Source organism: Phyllostomus discolor, chromosome 12 (genome assembly GCF_004126475.2).
Source record: "Phyllostomus discolor isolate MPI-MPIP mPhyDis1 chromosome 12, mPhyDis1.pri.v3, whole genome shotgun sequence".
In the NCBI taxonomy this organism is placed as follows: domain Eukaryota; kingdom Metazoa; phylum Chordata; class Mammalia; order Chiroptera; family Phyllostomidae; genus Phyllostomus; species Phyllostomus discolor.
In genome coordinates this window covers 45,320,522-45,331,610 of record NC_040914.2, presented here as the reverse complement: position 1 = coordinate 45,331,610, position 11,089 = coordinate 45,320,522, and the positions used below count along the sequence as shown (strand labels likewise).

The window sequence follows — 11,089 nt, the reverse complement described above, 5'->3', positions numbered from 1 at the left end:
CATTTACCATAGTAGAATCTGAGGGTTGCAAGGACCGTTAACAGTAGTATAGTCTTACCCTGTTGCTACTTATGCAGTATAGTATCATGGACCACAGGTAAGCAAGTTAAATTTCATCTCTAAATGTTTCTGAATTAGCTATGACCAAGAAGAATACACCAATGGAACTTTTTCACTTGGTCTAGAACTTTGAGCTCTTGAGAGAACAAATGCCTTATTTGTTTATGGTATGTTACCCACCTGAGTTCAAGTAAATACTTGAATCTGTGTTTTCTTGTAGGTAGGTGTTTAATTCCATTTAATAAGTGAAAGTCAGGTTTCATTCATTCATTTACATTGCCTGTTAGCTATTTCAGCATGTATGACGTCTGTCCAGAAAAAGTCCCGCCAGGCCTGTCTAGGAAAAGTCCAGCCATCAAGAACGTTTGTGCTACATTGATGTAACCTGGTAAGCAAAGAGAGAGTGGACTGGAATGTGCATGTGTGAACAATGACTTCACTATACTAGTCAGTGTGGACAGTAGATGCCATTGAATAAACATGTGTACTATGTGGCTGTCGCATTCAAAATGACTGAGCAAACAGAGCAATGAATCTGCATCAAATTCTGTGTTAAGCTTGAACGTTCCTCCGTGGAAACTATTTGGATGATTCAGGAGGCTTCCAGGGAGGATGCAATGAGTGTAGCACAAATAAAACTGTGGCACAAATGCTTCAAAGATGGTCATGAATCTGTTGAAAGTGGTTCACGTTCTGGAAGGCCTGCAACAAGCAGAACACCTGAGAATGTTGAATGTGTACGGGCTTGCAACTGACAGAGACTGGCGACTGACAGTGTGAGAACCGGAAGCTGACCTGGGGGTTCCAAGAACTAGGGTGTCTGAGATTTAGATTCAGGATCTTGACATGAAACGTATCGTGGCAAATTTATTTTGCAGCTTCTGCTACCAGAACAGAAGGACCCTTGTGCTGCAATTACTAATGGCTTGATTCAAACTGCTACCAGTGAGCTAGATTTCCTCAAGATGATCATGACCAGAGATGAATCGTATCAACAGAGTAAGGAGGTAACCCACAGAATGGAAGAAAACACTTGCAAATCACATATCTAATAAGGGATTAATATATAGAATGTATACCGACCTAAAATGTAACAACAGAAAAAAAAACAAACAACCTGATTCAAAAATGAGCAAAGGACTAAAACAGACATTTCTCCAAAGAAGATCTATGAATTGCCAATAAGCACATGAAAAGATGCTCAACATTACTAGTTAGGGGAATACAAATTAAAAGTACAATGAGATACCACCTCACCCCCATCAGGATGGCTACTATCAAAAAAAACAGAAAAGCGTTTGTAAGGATGTGCAGAAAATGGAACTGTTGTGCACTGTTGGTGGGAATGTGAAATGCTACAGCCATGGTGGAAATAGTATCCTCAAGAAGTTAAAGATAGCATCATCATACACCCAGAAGAAGTGAAAGCAGGGTCTTAAAGAGATATTTGTACACCCATGTTCACAGCAGATTATCTACAATAGGAGGGGAACAATTCAAGTGTCCATCGGTAGATGAATGAATAGAAAAATGTGTCTCTACAGACAATGGAATACAATTAAGTCTTAAAAAGGAAGGAAATTCTGCATTGTGCTACAACGTGGATGCACCCTGAGGATATTATGCTAAGTGAAACAAGCCAGTCACAAAAAGAAAAATACTATATGATTCCACATGTATGAAATATCTATTAGTCAAACTCAGAGACAGAAAGTAGAATGGTGGTTTCCAGAGGCTGGGGGAGGGGAAATAAGGAGTTATTGTTTAATGGGTATATAGTTTCAGTTTTACAAGATGCAAAGAGTTATGGGAATGGGTAGCGATGATGGTTGCACAGTAATGAAAATGTCACTGAACTGTGAAAGTAAAAATGCCTCAGATGGTAAATTTCAGGTTAAGTGTGTTTCACTGCAATTTAAAGACAAAGAGCTCCCACCCAGTGTGCCCCAGGGTCAGTGCTTAGGCGTCGTCCCTGGCCATCAAGGGCTGCAGAAACAGCCCGGCCGTCCCTAAAATGCAGACCAGGATGAACACCCACAGGAAAATACGGTCGATCACCATGGCTACATATTTCCAGTCGTCTTGAATCTGAAAAATGAGAACAAAAATCACGAAAGAGGAAAAAACAAAGCAGGAAGGAGAAGACAGCATGAATGCATTTTCACTCCTGAATGTTTAATAAATACATTGCAGCTATTCCCACTGAAATGCAAGGAACTGTTGTAGTCTGAGGAAATGCGCCATTCCTGTTTCTCTTTAGGCACTAGAGAAATAAAACTACTTGTCATGTAGCTTTATTTTTTAATTAAATCTTTATTGTATTTTTTCCATTACCATTTTATCCCCTTCAACCCTCCTCCTCTTTGTGTTGCTTTAAATCAGAAATTTCTTAATATGTATGGAACCTATTTTTTTTAACTAGAATTCCAATTTTAAAAAATTATTTTATTTATTTATTTTTAGAGAGAAGTGAAGGAAGGGAGAAAGAGAGGGAGAGAAACATCAATGTTTAATAGAAACATAGGTTGGTTGCCTCTCACATGCCCCCAACCATGCCCCCAACTGGGGACCTGGCCCACAACCTAGGCATGTGCCCTGGCTGGGAATCGAACCAAAGACCTTTCACTTTACAGGCTTGTGCTCAGTCAATTGAGCTACACCCATCAGGGCTGAATTCCAATTTATAGTTAGTAAAGCTAGTTAGTTGCCTTCTACCTCTGTGGAGGATCCTGGACCTTTGTTGGAATAGTGAATACTATCCAGCATCATTTACCATTGTTTCAAAGTATGAGTTCTTACCCAGTTTTAGATATAATTTCCTTTCAACAGCCAAAAATGAGATCAGTGTATCGGGGCAATTCCATAATTATTCCCCCTCTGTCCCTCCGCCCCCCCCCCCCACCCTGGCAATGCCCAAATAACCAGGCTACCAGTCCATAGTATGGGGTTCTGTAAGGTTATAGAACAGGCTGAAAATGAGAAATAGTTGCTGATAGCAAGGTAAAAGACAGAAGAAAGAGCAGGGCTTATTGTGTACAATAAGGCTTCGACCGATGCTGGAAATGAGAAGGGGACTGTACATTCATTGTCCTCCCAGACAACTTGGACAGCAGCGGAACCGTAATTGAATTGTGAAGAGAGAACCCATGAATCAACTGATTTGGAAGAAATAATTGCATGACAAAGAGGTACCATGGATGCAGTAATTTAATTAAGTGACCAAAATGGGGCTGGGAGACAGGATGGGTTTCACCATGATGAGCTGGGATAAACATGTCTTCCTGATGATACTAAGGAGTCACAAGTAAAATTGGAATGACACTGTATTTGCCACAAGGTAATATATTTGAATTCTTCAGATTCTGGTTTGTAAGTGCTTCCAATACACAGTAGGCCCTGCGATTTCCTCCCAGTCTTTGCTGGGTGAACATCTTCAGGCCTGGGAGGGGGATGGGGAAGCAGAGGATTGGAGACAGACTGATTACAATCCCAGCTCTACTCCTTGCTAGTCGTGAGTTCTGGGTAAGTTATGTGACCTTTCTTAGCCTCAGTTTTCTCATGTATAAAATGGGCACAAGAATGGTACCTACCACATAGGGATCTTATAAGGATTAAATGAACGGATGTGCCTGACACAGGATTCTTAATGAGTAATATCAGTTTACGCTAATGCATATTTAACAATGTTCATTATTCGAGGGAAAATCTCCCTCTGACAGCAAGTACAGGGTTTAGTCTGGTAAAGACAGATGGCACTTGGGTCTCCCACATGAATACAAGCAATGCTGCAAAAACCTGGGTCACAACTACTGTTGCATTTAACTGTCAAAGTCTTTAAGGTGCAATGACAGTGGCCATTCTCTGGAAACTTTGGAACTAACGATGAATAACAGGTACATGAGTTTAGGCAAAATGGTGAGCTAGCATAAGCTCCTGACTCCCTCTCCTGGCCCAGAGTGCTGGCAGCCCAGTGGCTAATTCGGGGCATCATACACTCATGAGCTTTGTCACCCCATCTTACAGATGAGAAGACAGACTCAGAGAGTGGAGACGACATGGAACTGGTTACAGAGGAGCTGGTCTGGACACAGGCTGTTGACTCCAGAGTCTAATACCCTATGCCAGCCCCATGCCTCGGCCTTGTTGAGTGAATGAATGACCGATGTGATATCTTACCTCTTTGGCTTCATTTTGTGCTTTCATATTTTCAGCAATGTACTTGACACTTTGGATGGCTTCTTTGATTTCTGGTGACAGGGCAGAAAGTGAGAGCACAGCGTCGACAGATTCGGTGCTGGAGCTTCTTGTGAGGTTGGCGGTGAAGTTGGAGATCTTTGTCTTGTGGTGGTGGCAGTACCCACACAGCCCGTCCGGGCAGGGCTGGCCTTCCTTGCAGCCCTTGGACCCTGTGCGGCTGAAGCAGTTCAGGCTGGAGAGCTCAGCGCTGTGGACTGGTCTTGGCCTCGGTGTGTCACCCTCATTGCCTGCCGGCCTGGTCATGAACATGACCCTGGGAAGCAAGGTCAAGAATATGGTCTTCACCCATGTGGGCATCGTGTGTGTGGTGGGGGTTCTGTAGTGCACATTGAGCACGAAGACGGTGATGACGATGGACAAGGTGACAAAGATCATGGTGAACAGAAGGTACTCGCCAATCAGGGGGATGACCAGTGAGGTGGAGGGGATGGTCTCGGTGATCACCAGGAGGAAGACGGTCAAGGAAAGGAGGACCGAGATGCAGAGAGTCACCTTCTCGCCACAGTCAGAGGGCAGGTAGAAGACGAGCACAGTGAGGAAGGAGATGAGCAGGCAGGGGATGATGAGGTTGATGGTGTAGAAGAGTGGCAGGCGCCGGATGTACAGCGAGTACGTGATGTCCGGGTAGATCTCCTCACAGCAGTTGTACTTGATGTCATGCTTGTAGCCTGGGGCTCGGATGATGGCCCATTCACCGCTCTCCCAGTAGTCCTTGAGGTTCATGGAGGAACCGATGAGGACCAGGTCGATTTTCGCCTTGTCATAGGACCAGGACCCGAACTTCATGGTGCAGTTCTGGTAATCAAATGGGAAGTAGGTCACATCGATTTTGCATGAGCTCTTGAAGATGGCCGGAGGTATCCAAGTCACTTCCCCTGTGTACTTGAGCAGAGCTTTGGTCTTATCGTCCACCTGGAAATCCCCAACTGCACTGCAGAGACAATGAGGAGGCGCATGGTCATTGCGATGTGGTCTCCGGTCCAGCTGTCACGCGCCAGCAGGTAAATGCTAAGCAACAGTGCGTACACTGGAATGTGAGGGCTCTGAGTGTGGTGAAAAGTCACCTGTTTCACCACCCCACATACTAATGTGAACACTGAGGCCCAGGACCTCCCCCCCTACACACACACACATACACACACACACACACAGACAGACACACACAATCTGACACACTCATCACCTGAGGATGTTGCTGGTTCATCCCACCACATACAATACTTTTTATTGAGACACCCCAAATGCCAGAAAATTTTCCCTTTAAGTAAAGAAACAGGATGAAAGTTGTCATCCTAAAGGCAGGTGACCTTTGGGGATATTTGCCACCCTCTATTCCTGTGGTTTGGACCTCATCGGTACCTCCTCATTCAGTCTCCATTGGGCGCCCCACATGTGCATACCATGTGTGTTACACCACTTGGGAGCCCCTTGAACTGAACCCTGTCAGGTGGGTTTGTTCCCAGACCCCATCTCTACCACTTACCACACTCCCCACTTCTCCTAGCGCTGCTTTAAAATAACCATGTAAACTGATCCATCTTTCAAACTCAGTGTAAGAGGTTCCTTCACACCTTCTGTTTCCCTACCTTGCCCCACTGTCTCCCCATGTTTCTTGTTCCTTTTAGAATAAAAGAAGGCTTCTTAAGTGCATGGTAGAGTAAAACAAAGGGAAGGTATCTCTTGGTTAGACAAGTGGAAAGAACAGCCCACTTACAAGTAAGCCGACCGTACATCCCAGTTTGTCTAGAGCAGTCCTGGTTTGCATCTGGGGCCCCTGAACACTTACTAACAGTGTCTCCTTTCCCAAAAGTCACCCAATTTTACAAAAACAAGAACATTAGGCTGGCATCAGATTTTGACAGTGACACTTTGTACCAGGACATAACTCAGCATTTTCATGATTTTCATGGGAGGAAAAACAATCCAAGGATGTTCTATCTAGGTAAGTCACCTAAAAGTATTATCTAAAAAGGCTGCAACGAGTTAAGAACTTGTGGGGTCTTAGGGTAAATTGTGAGCACTTTCTGAGGATTCTGTTAGAGATTGAATTTTAGAAAAATCAAAGTTCATAGGAGAAATTTTGGCATAAGAAGGTCAAAGGTGTTTCTAGGGTTGAAATGAAGAGAAATGATCAACAGGGGGACCAATCCTGAAATTCTGACTATCAGAGAGGGGTTGGATGAATTTCTCTCACTATAATTTTCAGTCTCAGATTCTAAGGAAATTCCTTACGATATCTGCTTCTCCCAAGTTCAATTTCAAGCACCTCACCGTGTCTCTCAGTATTGTTACAACCATACTTCCTAAAGTTCACAGTTCACCCAAGATTTCCAGGAAGAAAACAGTTGTAATACTTAAATCGTGAGATTAAAAATGTTGCCCATGTTGTTAATTGAGGTCAGCAAAACTTTGTCACACCCTGCCTGCCTACCTCAGGGCCTTTGGATGGGACAGCTCGCACTCTGCAAACCAGCCAAGTTTCTCATGTCCCCACTCTCCAGGGACCAACTGACAAGTACAAATCGCATGAAAGAATCATATTCATGAAAGCTGTTTTTTTTTTGGAAAACAGTAAATAAAATATGGACCATCTCTGAGGTGGTTAAAAATCCCCCTTCATTTAGTCAGTGACCAGAAGTGGGATTTAGCTAAAAACATAGCTTCTGCATTCCTAATACTAATTGTACTAATAGAGCATAAAAACCTAATCACAGAATGCTTTTCTTCATTAAAATCAGATTAGACTAAATCTATATGAAGTGTTGTACTGAAAAATGCTTAGTGGCTAAAACTTTATAACTAGAGATAAAGCACAGGTGAAAAAATGTTTTCCAATACCCAAGGACTAGCACATACTGTAAAATATCATTAGTTATTTTTAAAGTTAAAAGTTAAAATTTGTTGCCTAATAACAGAGCTAAGTGTGGGGAGTGTCAGCTTTGTAAAACAGAGAGGTGCCATGTGCAGGTTCAGATGGCTGAAGAAGAACCTCAGAGGCTCCTGGAGTGGGTGGGGAGGCGGTGGGGAGGGCCATGCAGGGCGGGGCGGAATCACCAGGTGCGCAGAAGAACGCCACCTTCCTGAGGTCTCACCTCATGGGGCCCGCTGGGACCTGATGTACAGGGAAGGTCAGTCCTAGGAAGGGCCACAGGGCAGGGTTCCCTTCCCTCCCTGCCATGTGTTTTCCTTCCTTGTGGCCGTTGCTCTGGTCTGCACTTGCACATGTGGATATTATAACTCAGGCCTGTCTTCCCTGGAGCCAGGGGTTGTGTCTGTTTTGTGCACCGCTGCATCTCCAGCAGCTGGCGTGCAGTTGGTGCTCAATAAATGCCTGTGGTATGAACCACTGAGTGAAGCCTTGTGGGAAAAGGTCCAAAGGAGGCCAGGACGCCCATGAAGGTGAAGCTGCTGCCCTTACTTGTTGTAGAGCACGATGTCAGGCTTCCAGATCTTCTGTGCGGGGACACGCAGAAACTCCGCCCCGTCGTAGTCAGCGGGGTTCCACTTCAGCTTGTAGTCATTCCAGATCTGGGGGGAGGAGGCGGCAGAAAAACCAGTGTGGCTTTGTTCTTTTGACACCACCCATCTTGGTGAATTCCCATCCCTGCCGAATGCCACGGAGCTGGCTCTGTGCTGCAGACCCCACGGGCCTGGAGTCTTGTGTGGGTGCGAGTTAGGGAGGCACAGGGCTGTGTGCAGCCCGCGTCCTGGCTTTCCTGGGGCCACTGCTGCGTGACTGTGGTCAAGGCAGCCCCCACATCAGTCCCATGAGAACCAGTCTGGCCACCTGTAGTGCCAGGTCCAGGTTTGTGCCTGAAGCGCGTGTTGTTTATGTCTCTGAAACGTTTCTCCAGGAGCTTCCCCAGACACGTTTCCTATCAAGCCCCCAAACGGGGTGCTAATCACAGAGCCCTCTTCTACCTCCAGGTCGACTGGGTTGACCTCTGAAGGGTTTTGGGAAAGGAGCCATGATCTCATCGGGACCCAAGTAGGGTTTGGGTGCGGAGGCTGGGAGACCTGCATCCTAAGTCTCTGAGGGGAGAGGTGAAGCTGCAGCCTGGGGGATTGCGTGCTGTGCAGCACCAAGCGGGCTTTGTGCCCACCTGGCTTTCCAGCCTCCTGGAGGAAGGCTCGTGAGCTGAGCACTCAGTTGGCTGGGCTGGTGCAAGGGTCACCATCAGGCCGGTAATTCATTTGTCCAGGCCTTGGAGGGACTCCCTGGGGAGGACATGTGGAAAACTATTTCTTTGGCCTCAGTCTGAACAGGAAAATCCAGAGCCCCTGACCCCACCCTAGCAACCATGACTCCAGCATCTGATTCTGACTTAAGGATGAGTCTTCGGTAAGAGAAAGGGGAGGCGGTGGTCTCACACCCTACCCTAGAGTTGAGGGCCAGGGCTCCAGGCTCAGGTCTGTCCCATTTTATTGTGTGATGGTGGAGAAGGTTTCTCCCTCCAAGCTGCAGTCTGTCATCTGTGACTAGAGGGACTGGGCCCTGCAGTTCTTCCTGGGGGAACCTTGGGACCTAAGCCCAAGCAGGTCAGTGGACCCCAGTCTGGGTCCACAAAAATGAAGGCTCCAGCTTCAGCTTTGGGTCCTTCTTGGTTCCAGGCAGCAAATAGAGCAGTCACCACCAGGGGGCAGCAGGGCTCAGGCCCTGGTTACTTACTTGCTTGAGCCACAGGTTGGTCTCCATGATCTGGTTTACTTCATCCTGGGGAGGTAGATTGAGGTAAATGCATAAAGTACAAAAAAACTAAGCTCTGGGAAAGCCTCTTCCAAAAGCCCCATTCCCCATAGCCACAGCTTGTGGCCCTGGCACTTACCACTTTCACCAGCTGAGACATGGACACTTCAAACTGGATGATGACAGGGTCAGACACGTTGGCCACAGGCCGGATGATCTCGTTGTAATCTTCAAACAGCCGCTCAAACAGACGGTGCTCGGCCTCGGAGCTGCTGGCCACTAGGGAGAGTAGCCTGGTCAGACCCTGTCCTCTCGCCAGGGACACCCACTCACTACATACAGCCTCTTCTCCACCCTCTGGGAGCTCCGTGGAACTCCAGACTGTCCGATTGGTTTCGCTCCTTCCAGTTACAGGCTGGGAGACTGAGGCCCAGGCAGGACAGGGATCCCATCAGGTCACACACACTCAGTGAGAAGCACAGTGGGGACAAGCCTGGCTCGGCATTTGGAGAGATCTGGTGCAAATCCTGTGTGAGCTTAGCTAGGCAAGTGGCTTAGCCTCTCTGAAGCTCAGCTTCTTTGTCTGTAAAAACAATGACTATAAACGTGCCCACGTCCCAGGGCTGTCATGAGCGAGGGCTCAGCCCCGTGCTAGCATACGGTGCGGGCTGAGGAACTCTCCTGTCTTCACTGTTACAGTGGGCAGGCATGTAGCCTACACAGGCACAGCCATTCGCTGCCTCCATGATGCAGATGACCAATCCACTCCAGGGGCGGAGCCATCCAGGCCCACCCAGGGCCACCCAGGGCCACCCCCAGGACAGGTGTTTTGCCTCCCAGTCTCCAAATGGGAGACTGCAGCCAGGCCTGGGCTTTCCTTCATCCCACCCAGGGCCCTGCCAGGGTGTGGCTGCCCACCCTCTTGGAAGCTGGGTGCCTATCGGGCTCCATCAATCTCAGAGTGTGATCCGGGGTTCCTCTTGATGCTGTCTTCAGATCCTTATCAGACACCCTAATCCCTCTGGGGTGGAGACCCCTTTCCACCCCAGGCATCTTGAGTCAGCCATCTGCTGATTCCCATTTTCGATCTTGGGAGGGGGTGAGGGAAGTCCCTGGTGAAGTCCCAACTTCTTCAGGTCTTAAAATGGGATGTGCCTGCTCCCTTCCCGCTCCCCAAAATAAAAAAAAAAGGGGGCCACAGGCAGGAGCTGCAGGGAGTGCAAGGCTCTCTCAGTAGTGGGGGTCTCAGCACCCAGGAGGCAGATCAAAGCGTACAGCCACGTGGCTTCTCCCAGCAGGTCCCCCTGTAACCCTGCCAAACCCTCATCCCTTGGCACAACCAGCCCTCCCAGGCCAGTGACTCCTGACGACAGGTCAGAGGCCCTTCTCCCTAACTCGGACGAGGAGGGGGCGGCTCGCGCGTTCTGGAGCGTGGAGAGACAACTGGAGGGGAGGCTGGCGCACTCGCTTGGCCCCGCAGCCCAAAAACGATTGCCCTCTTTTCCCAGGGGGTCTTCAAGTCTTTACCTCTCTGGCATCAGTTTCCCCACTTGGGAGGCAGACAATGGAGCCGACGCCCCAGGCGTGCGTCTACGGACTGTACTCGGAGGAGAGGCCTCAGGAGGCGGTGCGCGGAGGGGCCGCGCTCCCGCCCCTCGGACCCCGCGTCCCCTCCCGGGACTCAGCCTCTCGGTCTCCCCCCTTGCGCGTACCTGGTATCAGCAGCAGCAGCCCCAGAAGTGGGTGCACCCGGTGCGAGGGTGTGCCCATGGCCGTTAGGTGGGCTTCTCGGAGACTCCGAGAGATGGGGAGCGAACACGGGGTGATGGAGGCAGACTCGGCCGGTGGGTTCCCCTCTCAGCGGCTACTTGAGCCAAACAGGGTGGGTAGCGCGGGGTTGGGGTTCTTCCTGGCCTCCCGCGGACCGAGCACCCAGTGCGCTCGGGCGTCCGCGCGGGCTCTGGGGTGGGGGGCGCTGTGCTGGGTCTAGTGTCAGGGTGTGCCCGCGCCGGCCAATCAGAGGACGGCTGCCTGTAGGGGGCGGGGCGGGGCGGGGTCGGAGGTGGGGCCAGGGCACGGCTCCGC

The 11,089-nt window shown here is 48.8% G+C and overlaps 1 protein-coding gene across 1 annotated transcript; it reads right to left on the bottom strand.

Moving 5' to 3' along the window:
- Window positions 1-666: 666 nt before the first annotated feature.
- On the bottom strand, window positions 667-10,981 carry CHRNA3 (cholinergic receptor nicotinic alpha 3 subunit). Its single transcript, XM_028502177.2, has 6 exons — window positions 10,717-10,981; window positions 9,144-9,283; window positions 8,987-9,031; window positions 7,736-7,845; window positions 4,237-5,248; window positions 667-2,148 (listed from the first exon to the last, which is right to left on the bottom strand). Exons 1-6 carry the CDS (start codon window positions 10,772-10,774, stop codon window positions 2,020-2,022), a joined length of 1,494 nt encoding a protein of 497 aa, XP_028357978.1. The 5' UTR covers window positions 10,775-10,981; the 3' UTR covers window positions 667-2,019.
- Window positions 10,982-11,089: the final 108 nt, after the last annotated feature.